Source organism: Lagenorhynchus albirostris, chromosome 2 (assembly GCF_949774975.1).
Source record: "Lagenorhynchus albirostris chromosome 2, mLagAlb1.1, whole genome shotgun sequence".
Lineage (NCBI taxonomy): Eukaryota > Metazoa > Chordata > Mammalia > Artiodactyla > Delphinidae > Lagenorhynchus > Lagenorhynchus albirostris.
Window position 1 is genome coordinate 82,493,354 of NC_083096.1, and position 26,154 is coordinate 82,519,507.

The 26,154-nt window shown below is 39.8% G+C and overlaps 1 protein-coding gene across 1 annotated transcript in view; it reads left to right on the top strand.

The window, feature by feature from the left end:
- Nucleotides 1-26,154, top strand: part of SPAG17 (sperm associated antigen 17) — a 228,121-nt gene that overhangs the window by 182,888 nt on the left and 19,079 nt on the right. Inside the window, 8 exon segments of the mRNA XM_060141888.1 lie at nt 552-665; nt 1,203-1,248; nt 3,419-3,518; nt 3,738-3,785; nt 6,386-6,485; nt 7,211-7,313; nt 12,448-12,579; nt 20,470-20,606. Of these exon segments, the coding sequence (XP_059997871.1) occupies nt 552-665; nt 1,203-1,248; nt 3,419-3,518; nt 3,738-3,785; nt 6,386-6,485; nt 7,211-7,313; nt 12,448-12,579; nt 20,470-20,606 (780 nt within the window).

Genomic DNA, 26,154 nt, shown 5'->3' on the forward strand with positions numbered 1-26,154 from the left:
ATAACATCTCACTGTCAAGTGTGTCAGCTCTCTCAGAACAGGTATCATATGTGTTTTGTTTATGGTTATATACCCAATACCTGGCATACAGCAGGGGACCGTTATTTGTGAAAACAGATCAAATATTTATGCAAAAGGTAAAGTATATTTCTCTTGGAAGCAAAGGCATGAACTGAGTAACTTACATTCATAGATCTCATCATAAAGGCTATACCTGGAAAGGACTCTAGAAATCATCTAACCCAACTCTGTCCATTTTATTGATGAGGACACTGGAGCACTGAATGAGAAGCTGGGCCTCTCTGAGGTCCTCAGACAATTCTAATGTCCTGTGGCTCTTAAAGCTTTGCTTTTGGACTTTTCAGGTCTTTGTTTATTAACGTATTAAGGAAAAGCCTTTCCAGATTGCTTGACCAGTAACTGGTTGTTAAGCCTTGTGAACTTACATATTCTTAACCTTTTTGTAATATTTCAAGCTGATGTTGGCTATTCTGTGTCTCTCTCTACCATATTTCTGCATTTTATTGATCTCTTTTATTCTACTGATTTAGGATTATATAAACCATATTCTAAAGAAAGAAGATGAGCTACAGGAAATGAGAGTTAAAGATTCCAGAACTGAGGAGGAGAAAGCCAAGGCTGCAGATCTCCTCAAGCTAGTTATGGTGAGAAAGAAATGTTTTTTACTCTAGTGGTTTTACTATTGTTTCAATATTAAATGCTTTGAGACAAAATATTGTAAATAATAGCTGTTTCTGCCACTTCTATGAAGCATTTTCTCCCTCCTTATAATTTCTTATTTCTGTGGAACTCTGATCCCTTATATATATCGAATTTTCCAAAAGCTTTTTAGGCTCTTCCTTAAATCATAAATAATTCTGAAGGCTCTTAAATAAAAGTTTTTATTGTCTTCAGAGAAACTGACATTCATTGAAATGTCTTATGAATTAATGAATGAAATAGGAAGAAGGAAGAAAAATCAACTTCTACACTTAAAATGATTTCCATTTTTAGAAATTTGCTAAGTGAAAGAAATGACTAAAAAAAATCATGTCACTTTTTGTATTGGCATTAAAAAACTAATTCATTTTATAGTAAGTTCCATAAAAGATCAATTTGATCACATAAGGAATCCTTCTAAACAAAGTAAATTTTGTATGTAATATAATCATCATCATTAAGGAACTCTATCTTCATTTCAGTCTTTCCCTAAAATGGAGAAAACTACAGAAAGTCGTGATACTGAAGGTAATTACATTTAATATTTTTGTGCAAAATAGTTACAGATTGCAAAGGAACAATCTTAAATACACTTCTCAGTTATTCTCTCATCTGATAGCAAAGTACCATGTACATATTTCTGTTGTCATATTGGCCATGTTGTATTGTAATGATTTTTTTTATATATTTTTTTCCTGCCTAAATTGTGAGATCCTTCAAACCATGATTGCCTCTAATTTATCTTTAACTATCACATGTTGAATGATAAAAGTTGACATTTGGCTTTTAAGTTAGCCTCAACTTGCATTTAGAACATAGCAAATATACAGGAAGGAAACAGTCAACCAACCAACACTCTACTCCCAATACACACACACACACACACACACACACACACACGCACACACAGAACTTTGGAGCAACTACACAGGTATCACCAAAATCTTGCACTGTTTTGCACTATATGTGGCCCAAGCAGTCTACTCTTGGAAAGCTTATTTATGTGGGGAAATATACAGCCCCAACAAACTTGGTTATATGATTTCATAGTTTACAGAAGACAAGCAGTGGAGAATTTTTGTGGTTTGGGGTTTTCTTTTCTATTTTGGTCATATGACAAAAGTCAGAAAGTGGCAGCCACGGGCTCCATTCAGCCCACAGATGTGTTTTGTGTGTCCCCCACAGTGTTGTCTTGCACAGTTGCTTTTGTTGTTTCTGTATCTGAATTTTCCTTATCTTGAAATGTCCCATTACCACACAGTGACATGTAGCTGAAGATGATTATCAGCTGCCCCTTTAGAACTGCCATGAACAAAAGAATCCATCACAGCCACAGTGTCTCCTGTCCTTACACTCTGTTGTCACTCTTTTACCTGGGTGGCCTCTTATGTTACGGTTGCCAGATTTAGCAAATAAAAATACAGAAGGCCAAGTTAAATATGAATTTCAGACAAACAACAAATTTTTTTGTTATAAGGATGTCCCAAAATAACATGGAGCATACTTATACTAAAGATTTTTTGTTGTTCCTCTGAAATTCAAATTTAACTAGATGCCCTATACTTTATCTGGTGACCCTACATTGTAGCATTTGAATTTTTAACCTCTGGTGTGAGGGAACAATCACTGTAAGGTAAATGCACAGGCTGCCCAATAGTGAAGGACAAATCAAATGTATTTTTCAAACAGACAAACAGATGCAGGAATCAGAGTCTTGCATGTTTACAGCTGCCCCTGACACATTAATAGTGGTGATCCTAAGTCAATGCTCCCCAAAGTACTTCCTAAAACACTAGTCTACGGGACAGCTCCAGAAAAAAAAAGTGAGTTCTATGCTAACATAAGTTTGCATACTGCTGCATATTGCCTTATTTTCTTAGACAGCCACAAAGTACATGAACTAGTTAAGGGTCCAGAAAAGCTCTACAGTAATGAAACATATTTAACCTTGTAAAAATCAGTGTTTCCTAAACTCATATAACCATGAAACATGGAGCCTTCTTTCTTTTTTAATCTCCTGTTAACATCCCTCCAAGACCATGTTCTCTGGAATAACCTCTGAGAACCACTGCCCAAATTATCAAATAACTGTTGTATTATATTCATATTCTTAGGTTTATATCTTTAGATATTGTTTTAGAAAAACAATTTCAATAAAGTGTTTAATTTTTTTTTTTTTTTTGCGGTACGCGGGCGTCTCACTGTTGTGGCCTCTCCCGTTGTGGAGCACAGGCTCCGGATGCGCAGGCTCAGCGGCCATGGCTCACGGGCCCAGCCGCTCTGCGGCATGTGGGATCTTCCCAGACCGGGGCACGAACCCGTGTCCCCTGCATGGGCAGGCGGACTCTCAACCACTGCGCCACCAGGGAAGCCCAAGTGTTTAATTTTTTTGAGCTTTGGTGCTTCAGATGTGAAGAAATTCAGTTAGGTAGAACACTGACGCCCCCAGTGATGTGGGACAAATGAGGTGTCACTTACATTTTACATGTTGACTATAAGATGTGTGTTCTCTAAAAGGGTATTTCATAGAGATACCTGGTTTCCTGTTATATTATAGCTTGGTCATGGAAATTCTAGTAATCACTTGATAGACTCAATATAGGCTCTTAGAAAACATCTCAAATGAGTAATTGGGTACTGATTGTGTGTTGGGCTGTCAAGAAGTGAGGATAAAAGTTAAATGCATCTGTTTTTAAAGTTGCAGCCCACCTAACTGATGTATTCAAGCAGTCTTTGGCTAATACTACAGAATGTCCACCAGAAACCGTTGAGACAGATTTCTCTGAAAAGAAACGGAGGTAAGCTGATCAATAATGTGTTCCAATCAGTACTAAGGAAATGATGAGGAAATGGAGAGGCGCGGGTGTCATACAGTGGGTGACTACATCAAGGAATTAGCCTTTCATCTTCCATGCTGTTAACAATTTATCATACAAGGGTGGGTTTTCTTTTATTATCTGTAGGCTGAGAACATTGCCCTTTTTCATCATATTTTTTTTTCCTTTCCTTTTACACAGGCACACAGAAACAACAAAGCGCTGGAAAGAAAAGTTAGCTCAAAAGAGGTAATTCTACCCTGAACTATACATAAAATAAGCATGTGAAAGACCCAGTTTGGTGGAGTCATAGAATTTTAGAATTGGGGGGGGGTTGCAAAGTCCTACCATCCAGGCTCCCCGATGTTCTTTAAATTCTGCTACATTTCTGCCCAGCAGTCATCTTTTGGGCAGTGACCTTATTATCTTTTGAGGAAGCCCATTTGACCATTACCATTTGACCATTAGGTAGATCCTCTCTCTCTCATAAGCAAGGGAACTCTCAGGTATTCTCTGTGCTTTGGTAATTCTAATATACTAATAAATATTCTAGAACTTAATGCAGAGCATAGTTGTAAACATGCAAGGATTCTTATAATGCACACGAGGAATGTGCTCTAAGCATTATGTGCTCTGGTTTCCTTTCAATCCTAGCTGAGGATTCCAACCCCAGCCCTCTTGCCCTAAAGAAAGGAAGCCAGATATATTTATTGAGTGTATAGTAGTACATATGGTACCACTGTACACATTTGCATGGCTCCTCTCCAGAATGACTCCCAGGATGAATACGCTTCTTAATAAAAACGTCTGGGCTACCTTGTGGAATGTGTTGGAGAAGTAGTGAGATAAGACCTTAGGTCTCATGGGCCACCCCTCTATACAAGGTCAAACTAGAAGTATATACTGTCCTGTAGAATATCCCTGAAAGGATATCCAAGAGCCTGGTGACAGTGAGTGCCTGTGGAGAAGGAAACTGGGAGGTTAGGGGATAGTGCAAGATGGACTTCCTTTTCATTATGTACTCTTTTCTCCTTTTTGAATTATGTACATTTGCATGTGTTATCCATTCACATTTTAAAAAATTTTTGAAACATTAACAATTTCGAATTTTAACCCATAGGTAGGAATGGCAAGCCAACAAAAGTTTTTGAAGAAGAAAGTGAAACACATAATTAGATATATGTCCTAGAAAGAGAAGGGCTGGCAACATGGAAAATGGACAGGGGAGGAGGGTTAAGGAAGGAGAAAGTTTCAAGGAAATAGAAGGTAGTCAACAAATGTCAGATGCCATGGAAGAATCAGAAAGGAGAATGAAGAGAGGAATTTGTGCTTATCGGTTGGAAGGTTTATTGATTTATTTTGTGAGAACAATTTTAATAGATTGATAGGCAGTAGCCAGACTGCCATAGATTGATGAACGAATCCAGTGAGGCAGTAGAGATATTTTAATGAGAAATTCAAGCTGTTTAAATAAGACGATTTTCATTCAGCCAGTATTTCCAGAGAGGCCATCTAGTATAAGAGAAAGAGCACTGTTCTTAGAGCCAGCAGACCTAGAATCAGCTCCAATTTGATTATTGGCAGACTGTATGATTCCAGCTGGTTGTTTTACTTCAGTAAAATTTACTTCAGGAATTCAGTTTGCTTATCTATAAAATGAGGATGATTAGACCACCTAGTATCTAAGATCTCTGTCAGTTCACTAACAGCTGACTTGCATAAGCACTTCTCAAGATCATGGGCTTTGGTGCAGGCAACCTGGATTTTAATTCAGACTTTACTTCTTACTACTTACTTCTCTATGCCTTGAATTTTTGATGAATAAAATGGGAATAATAATAGTAACTCATAGAGTTATTGTAAGATTAAATGCAAAGTACTTTGCAAAGTTTTCCTGGCATGCAATAAGCACTTAAAAATGAAAATTTTTTCAGATAGGGTTAGGTTTGGCTGCATTTAACGGACAACCCCCAAATCAGTGTTTTACAAGAAAGAAGTTTGTTTTTCCTAATGTAAAAGAAGTCCGAAGTGGGCAGTCCATGGCAGGCAGTGCCACATCATCATCAGGAACTAAGATTCCTTCCTTTCTTCTGTTCCATCCTTCTTAGCACATGATTTCCATCCTCAAGTTTGCTTCATAGTTGCAAAATGACTGCTGCAGCTACAGCCATTTCATTCATATTTTAGGAAGTAGGAAAAGAGGTGAAGCAAGGACAAAGGGAAAGCCTTCCAGCTGAGTTAGCCCTCTTTAAAAGCTTTCTGAAGTCTTACCCAGTGACTTCAGTTTACATCTTACTGGCTATCCGTATATAGAGGGAAGGCTGGGAAGTGTAGTTTTTAGCTGGACTATTGCCTCCCCAGTACATTTTCTAATATGGAAAGTCAGCTAGCAAGATTATGATTGTTTTTATTTTACTTTGTGATCATTAATTGCGTTATTCATAAGCCATTCATTCCCCAGGTTTCAGTGTTACCACTGCTACTGAAATTTCGGAAATCAGTAGAATCTAGCTGTCAATTAAACCTCAGAGAAACGGAAAGACATGCAAAAAGGTCATCCATGTGGTTTGTAGCCTTTTGAGATCAAGTGTAAAACCAGACTACCAGCTGGTATCATTATTTCCTGTCTCACATGAAAGTCTAATTTCTGAGGTCAGAAATGTGACCGATTCTAGAAGAAGCAGAAGATGAACTGAAACAAGTTGACAAAAAAATGCCCGAGTTAATTCTTACCAGTTTTGTTAGTGATCCCCATTTTCTGTGGGATTTAGAGCTGAAACAAAAGCAAATAACACTTTTTCGTTAATGTTCTGTGTCTTCTTTTGCATCGTTATGGAAATATCCACCAGGAGGGAAATTGAAAAAACACAAAACTATCTAAAGGAAATTAGGAACAAAGCAATATCTCCGTACTACAAATCTGAACTAAGCAAGTTATATCAGTCTCAGGTAATTGAATGTAATTAACAAAAATTGAATGAGTCTTCATAGAAGTTGATACAATGCCTGTGCTTTTAATGTAACCTACCTATCCTGATGTTTCTTTCCTGCTTCAAGCATCAACCCAATTGACTAACCCATGCTCTTCAAATCATGTCCTCACCAGCATGTGAGAGGGAAATTCTTTGCCAGTGTATTCCTACAGCTCTACCTCCCTGCCTTGCATTATCACTATTAATTATGTTCTCCCATCTATTTTAAGCTCTTTTTGGGTTGAATTCTCCCTATTGATGATTATCCTCCGATAAATCCCATTTTGAAGTTTTTATTCTATTGAAATGTCCTCACCCATCAGCTGCTGAGGCAACACTGAGAGATTGTGAGTTCTTGGAAGCCCATGGAAGGAGAACATGGCTCTCCTTTCCTATGAAACCTTGAAACTCTCAAGCAAAGGGAGGATTTTCATGTGTTCAGAACTCCCTGTGCTTCAATGAAAATTCCAGATGTTATTATTAACCAGAGGCTGCCTGACAAGAAATTATGGGAAATTATGACTAATTAACAAAATCCAGAATTGAGTTAATCAGTTTCTTGAACAACTTGTAATTTGCAAACTTCCTTTTCAGGGCCTTAAAAAATATGCCTTTATCACTGCTTACCAACTTATCATGCTTGTAGCACTTGCCTTTCAGCTGTGTGTAAGTCTAAAATAAATCTTTGATTTTTCCTTTAAGTTTAATTATCTGGACACCCTTTCCAAAAACTTGCCTTCTTTTACCAAGAAAGACAAGGATGCAAGCAAAACAGCTGTTCAAAATACATCCAATCTTCCTCCAGGTAATATGTTCATGTAGCTCTTATTCCTGTTAATGTAGAACATAACTAGTTCCTACCACTTTTTGTCTCAGTAACAGCTAATGACATAACACAGTGTGACCTATATATTATAGATTTGGCTGAGTTATATGAGGAAACTAAAATGTAAATAAAATTTAGTTTTCATCCTGTATGCTTAAAATTTACCTAAAAGCATTAAGAAGACCTGACTAATTTAAAAATCAAGGGAGTAATGAAAGGTTGTTGGAGAACAGTACATTTACATGGTCTCCAAGTATCACCTCACGTATTACCTGCTAATTATGAGGAGGAGAATATGCCTTTACAATGGAGGGAGATGGCATTTTCCACCTTAACCAAGTGATCAAACTTCTACCATATGTGAGACAACCTAGCATTAGATGTTTTCTCATTTAATGCAATATGAATATTGTTCCTAGAACCTGTGTAGAATTCTCACCAAAAATCCTTAACCTGAATTTAATCAAAAGGAAACAATCAGACAAACCAGAATGTAGACATTTAATAAGACAACTGACCCGGGCTCTTCCAAAAAGTCAATGTCATTGGCCCCATGGCTCCATCCCCGTTTCTCTCGCTTCAGTGAGGCCCACGCTTTTCACGCATCACTTCAGGGAGCGCTTACCGCATGAAGAACCTCAGGGTAAAGGCACGGCCACCAAAGCAGGAGTGAGAGCAGCTTGACGCCGGGAAGGAGACACTAAAGAGGCTGCAGCCGCAGGAGGCCGGAGTCCTGGCCCCCGTTGGCCTTTCCCAAGGGCTTCGACAGGGCGCCTCAGGCCTCGCCATCTGCTGAGTGCCGCCCACCTCACGGACACCATCCTGCCTCGCTGACCCAGTCGCCCTGTTGCCAGAATGAGCTGATGTCTGAAAAGTGCTCAGCAGAACCAGGCTCAGCACGGGCCTCTCCTCTTGTGGTTTCACTTGCCAGTGACCACTATCTTGATAATTCCGTATGGCTGACAGGCTCTTGGTGCTCTGGCCGGGTGTCAGGCCTGAGCCTCTGAGGTGGGAGAGCCGAGTTCAGGACACTGGACCACCAGAGACCTCCTGGCCCCACATAATATCAATTGGCGAGAGCTCTCAGAGATCTCCGTCTCAACGCTAAGACCCAGCTCCGCTCAAACACCAGCAAGCTCCAGTGCTGGACACCCCATGCCAAACAACTAGCAAGACAGGAACACAACCCCACCCATTATCAGAGAGGCTGTCTAAAATCATAATAAGGTCACAGACACCCCACAACACACCACAGGACTCGGTCCCGCCCACCAGAAAGAAAAGATCCAGCCTCACCCACCAGAACACAGGCACCAGTCCCCTCCACCAGTAAGCCTACACAACCACTGAACCAACCTTACCCACTGGGGGCAGACACCAAAAACAACGGGAACTATGAACCTGCAGCCTGTTAAAAGGAGACCCCAAACACAGTAAGTAAAGCAAAATGAGAAGACACAGAAATGTGCAGCAGATGAGGGAGAAAGGTAAAAACCCACCAGACCAAACAAATGAAGAGGAAATAGGCAGTCTACCTGAAAAAGAATTCAGAGTAATGATAGTAAAGATGATCCAAAATCTTGGAAATAGAATGGAGAAAATACAAGAAATGTTTAACAAGGACCTAGAGGAACTAAAGAGCAAACAAACAATGATTAACAACACAATAAATGAAATTGAAAATACTCTAGAAGGAAGCAATAGCAGAATAAGTGAGGCAGAAGAACGGATAAGTGACCTGGAAGATAAAATAGTGGAAATAACTGCTGCAGAGCAGAATAAAGAAAAAAGAATGAAAAGAATTGAGGACAGTCTCAGAGACCTCTGGGGCAACATTAAACGCACCAACATTCGAATTATAGGGGTCCCAGAAGAAGAAGAGAAGAAAAAGCAAGGGACTGAGAAAATATCTGAAGAGATTACAGTTGAATACTTCCCTCATATGGGAAAGGAAATAGTCAAGTCCAGGAAGTGCAGAGAGACCCATACAGGATAAGTCCAAGGAGAAACATGCCAAGACCCATGTTAATCAAACTATCAAAAATTAAATATAAAGGAAAATATTAAAAGCAGCAAGGCAAAAGCAACAAATAACATACAAGTGAATCCCCATAAGGGTAACAGCTGACCTTTCAGCAAAAACTCTGCAAGCCAGAAAGGAGTGGCAGGACTTATTTAAAGTGATGAAAGGGAAAAACCTACAACCAAGATTACTCTTCCCAGCAAGGATCTCATTCAGATTCAATGGAGAAATTAAAACCTTTACAGACCAGCAAACGCTAAGAGAATTCAGCACCACCAAACCAGCTTTACAACAGACACTAAAGGAACTTCTCTAGGCAGGAAACACAAGAGAAGGAAAAGACTTACAATAACAAACCCCAAACAATTAAGAAAATGGTAATCGGAACATACATATCGATAATTTCCTCAAATGCAAATGGATAAAATGCTCTAACCAAAAGACACAGAATGGCTGAATGGATACAAAAACAAGACCCATATATATATGCTGTCTACAAGAGACCCACTTCAGACCTAGGGACACATACAGACTGAAAGTGAGGGGTTGGAAAAAGATATTCCTTGCAAATGGAAATCAAAAGAAAGCTGGAGTAGCATTTCTCATATCAGACAAAACAGATTTTAAAATAAAGACCATTACAAGAGACAAAGAAGGAAACTACACAATGATCAAGGGATCAATCCAAGGAGAAGATATAAAAATTGTAAATATTTATGCATCCAACATAGGAGCACCTTAATTCATAAGACAAATGCTAACAGCCATAAAAGAGGAAATTGAGAGTAACACAATAATAGTAGGGGACTTTTAACACCCCACTTTCACCACTGGACAGATCATCCAAAATGAAAATAAATAAGGAAACACAAGTTTTATATGAGACATTAGACCAGATGGGCTTAATTGATATTTATAGGACATTCCATCCAAAACCAACAGGATACACTTTCTTCTAAGATCAGGAACAAGACAAGTGTTGCCCACTCTCACCACCATTATTCAACATAGTTTTGGAAGTTTTAGCCACAGCAATCAGAGATAAAAAAGAAATAAAAGGAATCCAAATCGGAAAAGAAGAAGTAAAACTGTCACTGTTTGCAGATGACAGAATCCTAAAGATGCTACCAGAAAACTACTAGAGCTAATCAATGAATTTGGTAAAGTAGCAGGATACAAAATCAATGCACAGAAATCTCTGGCATTCCTATACACTAATGATGGAAAATCTGAAAGAGAAATTAAGGAAAGACTCCCATTTACCATTGCAACAAAAAGAATAAAATACCTAGGAATAAACCTACCTAAAGAGACAAAAGACCTGTATGCAGAAAACTATAAGACACTGATGAAAGAAATTAAAGATGATACAAACAGATGGAGAGATATACCATGTTCTTGGATTGGAAGAATCAACATTGTGAAAATGACTCTACTACCCAAAGCAATCTACAGATTCAATTCAATCCCTATCAAACTACCACTGGCATTTTTCACAGAACTAGAACAAAAAATTTCACAATTTGTATGGAAACACAAAAGACCCTGAATAGCCAATGCAATCTTGAGAAAGAAAAATGGAGATGGAGGAATCAGACTCCCTGACTTCAGACTATACTACAAAGCTACAGTAATCAAGACAGTATGGTACTGGCACAAAAACAAAAATATAGATCAATGGAACAGGATAGAAAGCCCAGAGATGTACCCACGGGGAGAGGGAAGTATAAGCTGGGACAAAGTAAGAGAGTACCATTGGCATATATACACTCCCAAATGTAAAATAGATAGCTAGTGGGAAGCAGCTGCATACCACAGGGGTACCAGCTCAGTGCTTTGTGACCATCTAGAGGGGTGGGATAGGGAGGGTGGGAGGGAGACACAAGAGGGAGGGGTTATGGGGATATATGTATACGTATAGCTGATTCACTTTGTTATACAGCAGAAACTAACACAACAACGTAAAGCAATTATACTCCAATCAAGATGTTAAAAAAAAAAGTAAATGTCATTAAAAAAATTTTTTAAACATGAGGTGATTGTTCTATAATAAAAAAGACAAAAGAGGCATAAAAACTACTTGTGATACATACATTTTGGTTGCTGGATTGAGGAAAAAACAGCTATCAAAAATATTTGGATGAATTACGTGAGTTTGATTTAGGGACTCTATATGAGAGGGCATTGTTGGATTACTGTAACTTTTTTCGGGTTTGGTGATGCTGTTGTGGATGTGTAGGGGAATGTCTTCATTTCAGGAGATGCATGTTGAAGAATTTAGGGATGACATAAAATTTAGTGCTTCTCTTTAATAAACTGGGTGGTTAAAATGCCCAGATAGAGGGATTTTCTACTGTACAATACCACAAATTCAGCTGCCTGGAATGAGCACAGCCAATTACCACAGAGTTTGCAAAGCAAAGATTAAGGCTGGAACAATGACTTGTAGATGTGATGGGGCTAAATCAGGGATGAAGTCTGATGGTGCTTGTGCTGCCACCTGCACCCTGGGCAGAAGACACTAACCAATCAAACCTACTCTCCCCTTGAAAGGGGGCGAGGCCACAGTTTCTTCAACACAGTCCTCCGGGCAGCCACCACCATTTAACCAGGGTTGGTGTACACACAAGTTGAAATGTGTTTGCATCCCCAGTGCTTGATATATTTATTTAAAATTTGTTTCATTTTGCACTGATTTCTTAGACTGCATTTTAATAAAGAGCTATTTAAGAGTGGAAACTTTTTAAAAAATATCACCTTTTAGTTCCTCTTGCCAAGTAAAAGTAGGCCAAATTACCTGGTCCCTGTTTCATAAGCCAACAAGGTAACAACTACTATATGGTCATAAGGCCTGGAAAGAACCAGCTAGCTCCTTGGGAGTTTGAGTTTTACAGATACTGTCCTGTTTGTTAATGGCAAACATTTGTCATATAATGATAATCCCAGCCTCTTAATGGCTTTCTTCCATTTAGTCTTTCTAAAGACGGTGGGGGGAAAGGCCCCTTGTTCATTGTAATACAAACATTAGTAGTCATTGTATCATTGTCCAGAATATCATTTTAAAATATTTGTTCTGGTTTTCTTTTTAAGATTCCCAGAAAAATAAAGTTGCAGAACAGGAATCCTCAGATACGCTTAGTCTTCCAAAATCGGAGAACTTTGTGAATACCAAGGAGTCTGCTAGCCAGAAAAAAACTGAAAATTTAACAGCATCTATCAAAGGTATGGCAGTCATTTGCTTTATCTCATTGTTTCTCAACACTGAACATCATTTCTTTTTGGAGTATGGGAGATGGCCCTGGGGACTGAGGGCATGGTTGGCGGTTACAGAAAAAATTCTAGAGGGTCATGGATCCTGAACCTATGGGACTTTGTAAGGCTTCTTAGCACAGCAAAGTATCTCAAAAAATATTTTGAGAATGACTACAAGTCCCACATTGAAGGAAAGAGATGACAAAATTTTTTTTAAGATTTGTTATTTTATTTCTTCATTTTATTTTATTTTGATTCATTTATTATTCTATTTTATCCCTCATGGTTCTAAGAGCTTGTGTGGTTTACTGAAACTCAGGAACCTGGTAGCTTTGTTTGAGCAGCCAGTGATTTGGTAGTTGGACTTAGATTTACCTATTACTTCCTTGTTCTGCAGGTGCTAGAAGAGAAACGTAAGATGTAGTCTCTGTCTTGCACAGCACATCGACTTATTGGGGTAGCAGAAACTGAAGTGTGGAATACTACAGAATAATATCTAGTTCCCGTGGAGTCACATTACACTGATTTCACAGCAGTTAATTCAACCAAATATGGGTGGTAAAAAAAGAAAGAAAGAAAGAAAAACAGTAATTTAAATTGTGTAGATACATTTGCACCCCTTGATTCCTGTGGGCATGTTCCATATTGAAAGTGAGCTGGGAATCTGCTGATTCCTGTGGGCATGTTCCATATTGAAAGTGAGCTGGGAATCTGCTGATTCCTGTGGGCATGTTCCATATTGAAAGTGAGCTGGGAATCTGCTGGGAATCTGGGAATCTTAGTTACCTCTTATAGAGGGAGCATCTTGCCACATTTACGGGTGAATTAAGGATTTACCTTGTACAGGCCTTTTGCCTTCCTGATTTAATCTTATCTCTCTTATAAGGTTTATTCATTTAGGGTGTGATTTACTCACTGCCAGGCATTGTTCTAGGCATGGAAATACAGCAATTAAGAAGCCAAAGACATATGCAGCTGAACATGCTATGGGCAAACCTAGACAATAAATAAGTAAACACATCAAATTCAGATTATAATAAATGGTGTCACATAATGTAACAATATAATGTATGGAGAGTGTCTCGGGGAGAGAGACAGCACTCCACTAGGGGGTTTGAAGGCCCCTCTGTGAAGGGACATTTGAACTGAGACAAGAAGGACAAGAAGGAGGCAGCCATTCAAAGACTGGGGGGAAGGAATATTCCAGGTAGTGGGAACAGCAAATATGAAGGCCCTGAGGAGAGAAGAAACAGAAAATAAGGCATGGAACTGGAAGAAAATGGGCATCAGAACAAGTAGAAGGTGAGGTCAGAGAGAGGGACAGCAGTGAGATCCCGTGATGCTGCATAGGGAACTTTGAGTTTTATTCTAAGTGGAGTTGTAGTCAAACACCACTGGAAGGTTTTGAGCAGCGGGGTCGTTACCTGACTAATTTATATTTGAAAAAGATCCCTCTGGTAGATGTGTGGCCAATAGCTCATGGCGAGGGAAAGGAGAAGTGGGGAAGGTGGAAGCAGGGAGGAAGCAACAGAAGATACGTGTGAGTATGGACAGAGACCTGGACTAAGGAGCTCGAGGTGGAGATGGTGAGAAGCAAATTAATTGGAAATATATCCTGGTGGTAGAGACAACAGGGCTTGCTGGTCGATTGGACATGAGGGTGAGAACTAAGAGGCATCAAGGGTGATTCCTAAGTTAACTAATGTGACCAGTTGTGAGGCTGAGAATTGGTAGCTGTAACAGGTTTCCAGATGGTGCTGATGGTGCTGATACAGGGCCATGCTTTGAGAACCAACCTAAGGCAAACTCTAGAATGTAAAAATCAGGCAGAGGAGGAGCCAGTTAAGGCAGCTAAGAAGAAAAAGCCAGCAAGGTAGATGAAAAATAGGAGTGTGAAAATGACTGAGTGTTTCGAGTATATTAAGTGCTCCTCAAAAGTCGAGTAAGATAAAGCATAACCATGGAATTGGGCAATAGTGATCACTGGTGATCTAGACAAGAGCACTTCCAGGGCACAGGGGAGACCAAAGCCAACTGAAACTGCTTATGTGTAGAATGGCTAAAGCGGAATCAGCAGCAGCAGCAGCGGGAATACATAGATGTAACCAAGAGTCTTGTGGAAAAGAATAAAGTAGTGGGACGGCAGCTGGAGGGAGATGTGTGACCAAGTGAGAGGTTTTTAAAAAATTAGACATACTAGAGCATGTTGATTTGCAAATGATGATAATTCTGTAGGAAGAGAGAACTTATGATGCAGGAGAAGGGAGCCTGATTGCAGGATAGCAAAGTGTTAAAGAAGGTGAGAGAACATGACATTTGGGGCAGACCCTGAGTGGCAGATTTGACCTCGGTTGTGAGTAGGTCACCTCATCCACAGTGACAGGAGAAAGGAGAAAGAATACAGATACATGGTATTGGGGAGATGAGTGAGTGTGATGGCAAAGGAGTGGATATAATGATAAGAATATAAAATCCATTCCAGAGAAACAGGAAAGCAAAACAAGAAAGGGTGACTGATTGTTTAAAGTGACAGTGTCCACTGATTAGAGGTCTCAAGAAGGTCAAATAATTGCTTGACAGATATGATAGAGTAATAAGCTAGAAGAATAGGAAGTAGTGATCTAGAGAGGGTAGCTTGAAACAGAGATTTGGAAAGTGGTAAAATTACTGGTGTTGCCAAGGGCAAATATATGACCGTGGGAGTTTCTGAGATGGAGAAGAGGAAAAGATGAAGAAACAGGGCGATGGAAAAATCAGAGCAGACAGGGTGTTGGATGGGTCATCCAAGGGATGCCACCAAAAGCCATGAAGTGGAAGACCATCCAAGGTGTCAAGATCTGCAATGAATCAAGGGAATGATTGAGAAGGTCAGTAACTGACAACTACTTGGAGATGTCGTAGGTAAAACAGTACGATAGCATGAGAGTCAAAGGAATGGGAGTGTTTGAAGGAGCAAAAAAATTGTTTTGAAACGAGAGGGACACCTACAGCACCCCTACACGCTGAAATACTTGAGCTAATAAGAGACAATAATGTGATTCCACTATAAGTGGTAAATTAAATTTTGATATAAACAATAAAGTTTAAAGAAGTTCAGAGTAGGAAGAGATTAACACAAGCAGTGAGGAAAACTTTATGGGAGAGGTGGTCTTAAAGAATAAATACAATTGCGTAGATTTTAAAGTTTAAGATTGGATCACCTGAGATAACCCTCATTTCGCTTGAGGAAACTGAAACCTAGAGAAAGTCAAGCAGCATCTAAAATCATACAGCAAATTTGGGACTGCGCCAGGGCCAGAAAATGAGTTTTTGACTCTGAATTCTCTATAGTTTACTACACTACCCTCCAGATGTAGGGAAGAGAAAGAGTATTTTATACAAAAAAAAAAAAAAAAAGAATGTGTTCAAAAGCCTGAGTAGAAATGAACTGGAAGCCATTGTAAGTAGATCAGAGTATTCTTATTTGGTACTAGTACAAGAAATGTTTGGGAAATAAAAGAGAATCAGAGGAGATTTGGATTTGGTGAAATAAAACTGAACTTGTCAGCATTCGCTATGATAACACTGCATAAATCCTATAGTGGCTAAGCAACCAGTTTTGGGGGCTGTGAGCTGACTGTGCAGCCTACAGGCAGCACATGCTGGAGTCGGCACCAGGCCCCTGAGATCTGTCTCTTCCCAGCCCCACATTCAACAACACCACGTTGAGAGCATGAGTCAGCCACCGTGAGAAATCAGCAAATGCCACACACTTGCAAAGTGTACCAACCAGGTCGGTTTTTCTCCAGGGAGGCAGTTGTTAAGCTTTTTTTTTAGCACACCCGCGGCCGCAGGCAGAGCTCAGGTGTATTCTGCTCCCGTGATGAAGGAGCCCCACCCTCTGTGGCTGGCTGTCCTCAGGACACAGGGTCGGAGCTCAGGAGAAGTGGATCAGGACCATCAAGAGAGGTGGATTGCGGGCTGCCGCTCTCAGCCTCTGCTCAGAACTGGCGCAGCCGCTTCCACGTACATTTATGGGTCAGAGCAAGTCCTAAGGCTGAGCTCAGAGTCAACAGGGCAGAGAAATACGCTCCATCTACAGGGAAGCCGTGCTCAGAGATGAAGTACATAAAGCTATGCTCTGAGAGGAGGCAAAAAACCAAAACCAAAACATTATTGTGCATAAATACCACAGTCGACCTCAGCATAGAAACAGGGAACCATTACTTGCTCTTCAGTTGTGTCGGATTCAGCCGTAATTTCAGATGATTCCACTAGTTGGACTATCCCAGTTGTTTAAAGATTATTTATTTATTTAATTTACTTTTAGCTGCATTGGGTCTTAGTTGCAGCACGCACGATCTTTCCTTGTAGCACATGAGCTCTTCGTTGTGGTGCCCGGGTTTCTCTCTAGTTGTGGCATGCAGCTTTTCTCTCTCTGGTTGTGGTGTGGAGGCTCCAGGGCGCGTGGGCTCTGTAGTTGCGGCACGCAGGTTCCTGAGCACGTGGGCTCTCTAGTTGAGGCTCGCGAGCTCAGTAGTTGAGGCGGGCGGGCTTCGTTGCCCCATGGCATGTGGGATCTTAGTTCCTTGACCAGGTATTGAACCCGCTTCCCCTGCATTGTAAGGTGGATTCTTTATCACTGGACCACCAGGGAAGTCCCCCAGTTGTTAAGTATTAAAATACTTCTGTATCAGCTCGTGACCAGCTGCTGTTCCAAGCCCCTCAAGTACTCCCTCCTCCTCCCCCCATCCCTAGGGAAGCCCTGGGTAGGCTTCAGTGGATAATAATCCATCTATTATGGGAGGCAGTATGGTATACAGCAGAGCTAAGGCTCTACCTGACTCCTTATATAATAGCTTATGACTTATATAATTATATAATGACATATATATAATATGACTTATATTATAACTTATGTAAGGCTCTACCTGACTCCTCATATAATAACTATGTTACAGTGGGCATGCTCTTTAACCCCTCTATATATTCCTGTTTCCTCTTCTGTAAAGGGGGTATAATGGTATATACATTATAGGGTTGTGAGGATTAAATTAGTTAGTATATGTAAAATGCTTACAGCAGTGCCTGGCACATGAGAAACTCCGTATCAGTATTTACTATTAATAATAATAGTATGAGAGATTATTTGATACCCATTAGACTGGTAAAATGCATTCATATAAGACAGTAATATGCATATGCTAAGAATACAAGCAAAAAGACACATCAAGCCATTAGAATGGTTGCCTATGTAGGCAGCAGTGACCAAAGAGAATAAATACATTAGAACACTGATCACTGAGCTCCATCCCCAGAGATTCTGATTCTGTTCTGGTCTGAAATACAGCTTATCTGGTATGTGGCTAGGGAATCTCTATTTTACCAGAGTCAGCCCAGGGGATCATGAAGCACAGGTGAATTTGGGACACACTGGGTAGTTGTCTAGGAAAAACTCACTACTCATACACACCAAGCAATTCTGCAACACCAGCTGAGTGTCCTACAATTCAATTCTGACACTAACCAGAGTTAGCACAGATGCTACAGGTTAAGGGCTCAGTCTCACAAGGCTGCCCACCACCCACTTCAGATGCCAGCCACAGGTACAGGTTGTCACTTGTGCTTCTGACCAATCAGCTATAAATTGTGGTTCCGATGACCTCCTTTTATGGTTCCATAATTTACTAGAACAGTTCACAGAACTCATATATTATTATATAATAGGCGACATGATAAATGGCAGAGATGAGTAGCCAGAGGAAGAGGCACATAGGGCAAGGTCTGGAAGGGTTTAGCATGGTAGCTTCTGTCCCTGTGGTGGTGTGGTGCACCACCCTCCTGACCTGTGGATGTGCTTACCAACTCGGAAGCTCTCCGAACTCTGTGCTGTAGGGACTTTTGTGGAGACTTCATCATGTAGGCATGATTAACTCCATCTCCATGTCCCCTCTCCTTCCCAGAAGATGGGGGGGTGGGGCTGAAAGTTCCAAGCTTCTAATCATGGCTTGGTTTTCCTGATGACCAGCCCCCATCCTGCAGCTATCCAGGAGCCCACCAAGAGTCACTTCATTCAGGTCAAAAGACACACCTATCACCCAGGAATTTCCAAGGGATTTAGGAGCTCTGTGTCAGGAATCAGGGTCAAAGACCAAATATTTAAAGATACTCCTAACACTCTTATCACTTAGAAAATCACAAGGGATTTAGGAGTGCCGGGAACCAGGGGCAGAGATGAATATACATTTTCTATTATCTTACACTACCAGGAGTGTGATCCTTGTGGAATCTGACACACCTGGGTATACATCCCACCTTGCCACTTTTTAGTTTCCAGGACAAGTTTTTTTAACTTCAGTTTCCTCATCTGTAGAAAAGAGATACTACTGTTATATTAGTCAGGACTCTTCAATTTGAGAACTGAAACTCAAACCCATTGAACAACAACAAAAAAGCCAGTGGGTGGGGTGGTGTTTATTGATGCTCAAAAGCAAACCACAGAAAAGTGGCTATGGTGCTAGCCCAGGGATGACAGGATGCAGGCACTCAAGCTTTTCAGGGGAGTGTTTGCGTCTGATTGTCTGTCTCTCTGGGCATCTCCCTGCCTCTGTGTTGTCACATCCTTACTTGTCCCTGTTTCAGGGGTCCCCAACCCTCTGTTAGGAACCGGGCCGCACAGCAGGAGGTGAGCAGCAGGCAAGCGAGTGAAGCTTCATCTGCCGCTCCCCATCGCTCACATTACCGCCTGACCATCTCCCCACCCCCACCACCGCCATCCATGGAAAAATTGTCTTTCACAAAACCGGTCCCTGGTGCCAAAAAATTTGGGACTGCTGCCCTGTTTGGTTTTATCCTCTCCTACAAAGGACAGGCTATGTCCATGTGTCAGGGACATGATCAGAGAGGTCCAAGGTTCTGATTCTTCCAGACCCATAACCCAATGGACAAGATGGGATCATCCCGGTCAGCTTCAGGAAATATCCAGGTGAAGGGCCTGTGTTGGCTTTGCATGGGTCGTGCACCATCCTGATGCCTGGGGCCAGGGGTGTTGTGGCACTAGAAGTATGTGTGCTGGGAGTGGGTGTGGAGGTGGGCAATGGGGAGAATGCTCAGCATACAAAGATTACAATTACCATTACCTTCAGCTCAGAGGACTTTATGAGAACTAAGTGAGATGCTGTATGTAAAAACATGCATGTGGTGCTTGCCTGCAGACAGTGGACACTCAGATATATTGGTTCCCTTCCCTTTCCTCTCTTGATGACTTAAATTCAAGAAAGGATGTTTAAATATGCTGATCTAAAACACAATTCTGATTAAACCCCCTGGATATTTGGAAAAATACATAAAATTGCCAGCTGTGTAGATTATCTACTTTTGCTCCCTCCTTCACCAACGTTAGTGATCTGGGGATTTGATTCCTTGGCTTAATTTATCTATAATTACTACACCAGTTTTTCGAACTATAAATTTATTAGTTGAAACAAAGAAATTCTTAAGATTTTTTTCCTCATTAGTTTTAAGAAGTCTTTGAGAGTCAACATTTTATCGAACTGTGCCTTGTTGATTTACAGGCAAGTCACTCCATTTCTTAGCATCTGATTTTTCTCATTTATTGCAAAGAAGGTGATGCTAATAGCATCTGCCCTGCCCATCTCATAGGATTGTTGTGAAGACTAATTTTAGGTAAAATCTCTTTGTAAAATGCAAAGATAGAACACTAGAATGCATAAAAGCCTTTATTCCTGTAAATAAGCTCTTTAAGAAGGAAAGAAGAAAATTTTTCCAAGTCGGTTCTGTGTTCTTCTATGCTCTGGTATGGTCTTGAATGTCTTTGGAAGCAACGTCCACGTGGTGTCATTTCAGTGTTCTCTCTAACAGAACCGGAATCGTGTGTGCCTCTGAAAATTCCAACCCAGTCACTGCTGCAGGATGTGGCAGGACAAGCAAGAAAAGAGAAAGTGAGGCTACCTCACTATTTGCTGAGTTCCAAGCCCAAGTCTCAACCTCTCAAAAAGGTAAAACAGACAGGGGAAGAAATTTCCCAGAGCCAGTGAGCATTTTATATATTCCTGGTTGATTGAGGCCATTGATTTCCAGCCACTGTGTACTACTATTTAATATAAGAACCATCTCAACATGGATCCCTTCAGGTCACACAGAGATAAACCAGGGCCGTGCTTTGCTGGAGCCAGCTTATATACACTCATGAGAGAGACTTTATGAGCCAGCTGTTAAATCGTCATTAGCTTGCAGTCAGCCACGCTGGGAGTTCTTATGCCATAGAAATCGGCAAATGCTACTGATAAAGGCTCTTTTCTGAGAGCCAGTTTACCAGCACACTGTTGGCTGAGGGGGTCATTGGGCACCCTTCTCATGACTCTTAGGATAAAATCCAGATGACCTAGCGTGACTCCAAGGCATGGCTCCATTTGCTTCTCTACCCTCACCTTGTCTCAAACTCACTACACTTCACCCATGTGGACTTCTCTTAGTTCTTTAAAAGCACCAAGCTCCTTCCTCAGAGCCCCTAAGATTAAGATTCCATCTCAGTTCTGTTGTAAAGGTTTCCTTGAGCCCACCAATCAAGCTTTGGTAGTCATCCTTTAGAAATTTCATGGCACACTGTGTTCATTACCATCAGAGAAGGTATTGCAATGTATATAAGTGACATGTGATAGAAGTGCTTCTCAAACTTTAATGTGCATGTGAGTTATTTGGGGACTTTGTTAAAATATAGATTCCGACTTATTGGCTCTGGTGTGGGGCCCGAAATTCTGCAGTTTTAACAGGCTCCCAGGTGAGGTCAGGAAATAACAGCATAGGGCAATAGCTCTCAAAGCATGATTACCTGACTGGCAGCATTGGCAACACCTGAGACCTTCTTATAAATGCAGATTCATGGGCCCCATCCCAGATGTACCGATGGAGAAACTCTAGGGTTGGAGTCAGCAATTTGTGTCTTAAGGAGTCCTCAGTAGACTGTGCTCCTCTCCAGAGCAGGTTTTCTTTATCTTTGTAGACACTTCCCCTCCCCACCTACCTACTCTCTACTCCACCCCATCCCAGACTTACTAAGGGAGAAACTCTGGGAGTGGAGTCAGCAGTTGGTGTCTTAACCAGTCCTCCAGGTGATTCTGGTGGGAGCTAAAGTTTGATCATCACTGGCACAGAAGAAAGAGTACAAACTTTAGAATCAGACAAACTTGAGTTTGAAACTTTGGCACGTAACACTTGAGCAAGTTATCTGTCTTTCAGTTCTCTGAACTTGAGCTTCTTTATCCTTAAAACAAAGCCTAAAATACTTCCTTACAGTGCTGTGGTAAGGATTACATAGACCATAAATGTTCATTTCCTCTCCCAACCAAGCAGTTATTTTTTTCTGGTGACGGAGTCTTTTCTTTTTTCTTTCTTTTTTTTTTTTTTTTTGCGGTACGCGGGCCTCTCATTGTTGTGGCCTCTCCCGTTGCGGAGCACAGGCTCCGGACGCGCAGGCTCAGCGGCCATGGCTCACGGGCCCAGCCGCTCCGCGGCATGTGGGATCATCCCAGACGAGGGCACGAATCCGTGACCCCTGCATCGGCAGGCAGACTCTCAATCACTGCGCCACCAGGGAAGCCCCCTAAATGAATTTTTTAAGGCATCTAGTGATTCTCACCATTTCTCTTTGGGAACTCTCCAGATTTTGCTCCTTATATCCTTATATTCTTTTTTTTTTTTTTTTTTTTTTTTTTGCGGTACGCAGGCCTCTCACTGTTGTGGCCTCCCCCGTTGCGGAGCACAGGCTCCAGACGCACAGGCTCAGCGACCATTGCCCACTGGCCCAGCCGCTCCGCGGCATGTGGGATCCTCCCGGACCGGGGCACGAACCCGTGTCCCCTGCATCGTCAGGCGGACTCTCAACCACTGTGCCACCAGGGAAGCCCCTCACTGTGGTTTTGATTGGCATTTACCTGCTGATTAGTTACTGCTGAGCATCTTTTCATGTGTCTGTTGGCCATCTGTATGTCTTCTTTGAAAAAAATCTATTGAGGTCCTCTGGCCAGTTTTTAATTGGGTCGTTTGGCTTTTTGATGTTGCGTTGTTTGAGTTTTTTGTATGTTTTTATGCTAAGTATCTGTTCATGTTGTCTGTTGGCCATCTTTATGTCTTTGATAAAAATCTTACTCAGGTCCTCTGACCATTTTTTAATTGGGTTGTTTGGTTTTTTGATGTTAAGCTGTTTGAGTTTTTTGTATATTTTGGTTATTAACCCCTTATCAGATATATTGTTTGCAAATATCTTTTCCCATTCAGTAGTCTGCCTTTTCATTTTGTTGATAGTTTTCTTCATGGTGCAACAAGTTTTTTAGCTTGATGTAGTCTCATTTGTTTATTTTTGCTTTTGTTTCCCTTGTGTGAGGAAACAGATCCAGAAAAGTTACTAAGATTGATGGCAAAGAGCATACTGCTTATGTTTTATTCTAGTTTTATGGTTTCAGGTCTTACATTTAAGTATTGAATACATTTTGAGTATTTTTGTATATGGTGTGAGAAAGTAGTCCAGTTTGATTATTTTGCATGGAGCTGTCCTGTTTTCCCAACACCATTTATTGAAAAGGCTATCTTTTCCCCATTGTAATTCTTGCCTCCTTTGTCATAGATTGACTAACCATAAAAGCATGAGTTTATTTCTGAGCTCTCTATTCTGTTCCATTGATCTATATGTCTCTTTTTATGCCAGTACCATACTGTTTTGATTACCATAGCTCTGTAGTGTAGTTTGAAATTAGAGAGCATGATACCTCCAGCTCTGTTCTTTCTCAAAATTGCTTTTGTGTTTCCATACAAATTTTAGAATTAAATCATCTAGTTATATTTGATCTGGTTCTGTGAAAATTGCCTTTGGTATTTTGATTGGGATTGCATCAAATCTGTAGATTGCCTTGGATAGTATGGTCATTTTAACAATATTCTTTCAATCCATGAATACAGTATATCTTTCCATTTATTTGTGTCATCTTCAATTTCTTTCATCAGTGTCTTATAGTTTTCAGAGTACAAGTCTTTTACCTCTTTGTTTACATTTATTCCTAGGTATTTTATTCTTTTTGATGCAATTGTAAATGGGATTGTTTACTTAATTTCTCTTTCTGATAGTTCATTATTAGTGTATAAAAATGCAACAGATGCAGATATCTGTATATTAATTTTATAACATTCAACTTCACTGAATTAAGTTATCAGTCCTAATAGTGTGTGATTTTTTTCTAGATTCTACCAGTAACATTTTATTATACTTGCGTTATCACATATCTATCCTTATATCTATCCATTAATCCATCTTGTTTTGGGTGCACTTCAAAGTAAATTGCAGAGATTACTACATTTATCCCTAAATATTCTAACATACATATCACTAAGTAGAGTTCAATATTTGTTTATATTTTTCCTTTGATCTATAATATACATACATATAATAAAATGCACAAATTTTAAGCATGTATTTGCTGAGTTTTGATAAATGCATATACTCATGTAACTCAAATTCTTATTAAGATATGGATCATTACCATGTTCTAATAGTTTTTTGGTAATATCTTTAGGATTCTTTATATATAGTATCATGTCGTCTGCAAATAGTGACAGTTTAACTGCTTCCATTTCAATTTGGAGTCCTTTTATTTTGTTTTCTTGTCTGATTGCTGTGGCTAAAACTTCCAGTACTATGTTGAATCAAAGTGGCAAGAGTGGACATCCTTTTCTTGTTCCTGATCTTAGAGGAAATGCTTTCAGCTTTTTGTCATTGAGTATGATGTTAACTGTGGGCTTGTTATATATGGCCTTTATTATGTTGAGGCGTGCTCCCTCTATACTCACTCTGTTAAGATTTTTTATCATAAATGTAGATGTTGAATTTTGCCAAAAGCTTTTTTGCACCTTTTGAGATGATCATAAAATTTGATATACCACTTGATCATGATGTTTGAGTGTTTTAATGTATTTCTGAATATAGTTTCCCAATACTTTATTGAAGATGTTTGTATCTATGTTTATCAATGATATTGATATATAATTTTCTTTTTATGGTATCATTGTCTTGTTTTGGCATCAGATTTATGACAGCCTCATAGAATGAGTTCAGAAGCATTCCTTCCTCTTCAATTTTTTAAAATAGTTTGAGAATGGTAGGTGCTACCTCTTCTTTAAATGTGTGGTAGAATTCACCTGTGAAGCCATCTGGTCCTGGACTTTTGTTGGAATTTTTTAAATTACTGATTAAGTTTCATTACTGGTAATCAATCTGTTCATATTTTTTATTTCTTCTTAATTCAGTTTTAGGAGATTATGTTTTTAGAAATTTATCCATTTCTTCTAGGTTGTACATTTTATTGGCATATAATTGTTTGTAGTAATCTCTCATGGTCCTTTTTATTTCTGTGGTGTTGATTGTAACTTCTCCTTCATTTCTGATTTTATTTATTTGGGCGCTCTCTCTCTTTTCTTGATGAGTCTGGCTAAAGGCTTGTTTTGTTTATCTTTTCAAAGAACTAGCTCTTAGTTTCATTGGTCTTTGTATTGGTTTTTTGGTCTATATTTCACTTATTTCCATTCTCATCTTTATTATTTCTTTCCTTCTCCTAACTTTGGGTTTTGTTTATTCTTCTCTTTCTAGTTCCTTTAGATGTAAGGTTAGGTTGTTTATTTGAGATTTTTCTTATTTCCTGAGTTAAGCTTGTATCGCTATAAACTTCCCTCTTAGAATGGCTTTTGCTGTGTCCCATAGGTTTGGATCATTGTGTGGTTGTTATCTGTCTTTAGGTATTTTTTCCTGTTTGATTTCTGCAGTGATCCATTTGTTGTTTAGTAACATGTTGTTTAGCCTCTACATGTTTGTGTTTTCTGCAGTTTTTTCCTGGTAGTTGATTTCTAATCTCATAGTGTTGTGGTTGGAAAAGATGCTTGATATGATTTCAGTCTTCTCCAGTTCATTAAGACTTGTTTTGTGGCCTATTATATGATCTATCCTGGAGAATGTTCCATGTACACTTGAAAAGAATGTGTATTCTACTGTTCAGGGATAAAATGTTCTGTATGTATCTATTAAGTCCATCCACTATAACTTGTCATATAGGCCAGTATTTCCTTATCGATTTTCTGTCTGGATGATCTGTCCATTGATGTAAGTGGTATTAAAGTTGCCTACTATTATTATATATTATTATGTAACTGTGAATTTCTCCCTTTATGTCTGTTAATATTTGTTTATATATTTAGGTGCTCCTATGTTGTGTTCATATGTATTTACAATTGTTATATCTTCTTGTTGGATTGATCCCTTCATCATTATATAATGTTCTTCTGTGTCTCTTGTTACAGTCTTTGTTTTAATATCTACTTTTTCTGATATAAGTATTGCTACCTGGGCTTTCTTTTTGTTTTCAGTTACATGGAATGCCTTTTCCCATCCCTTCACTTTCAGTCCGTGTGTGTCTTTAGATATGAAGTGAGTCTCTTGTAAGCATCATATATATGGGTCTTGATTTTTATCCATTAAGCCACTCTCTGTCTTTTGATTGGAGCATT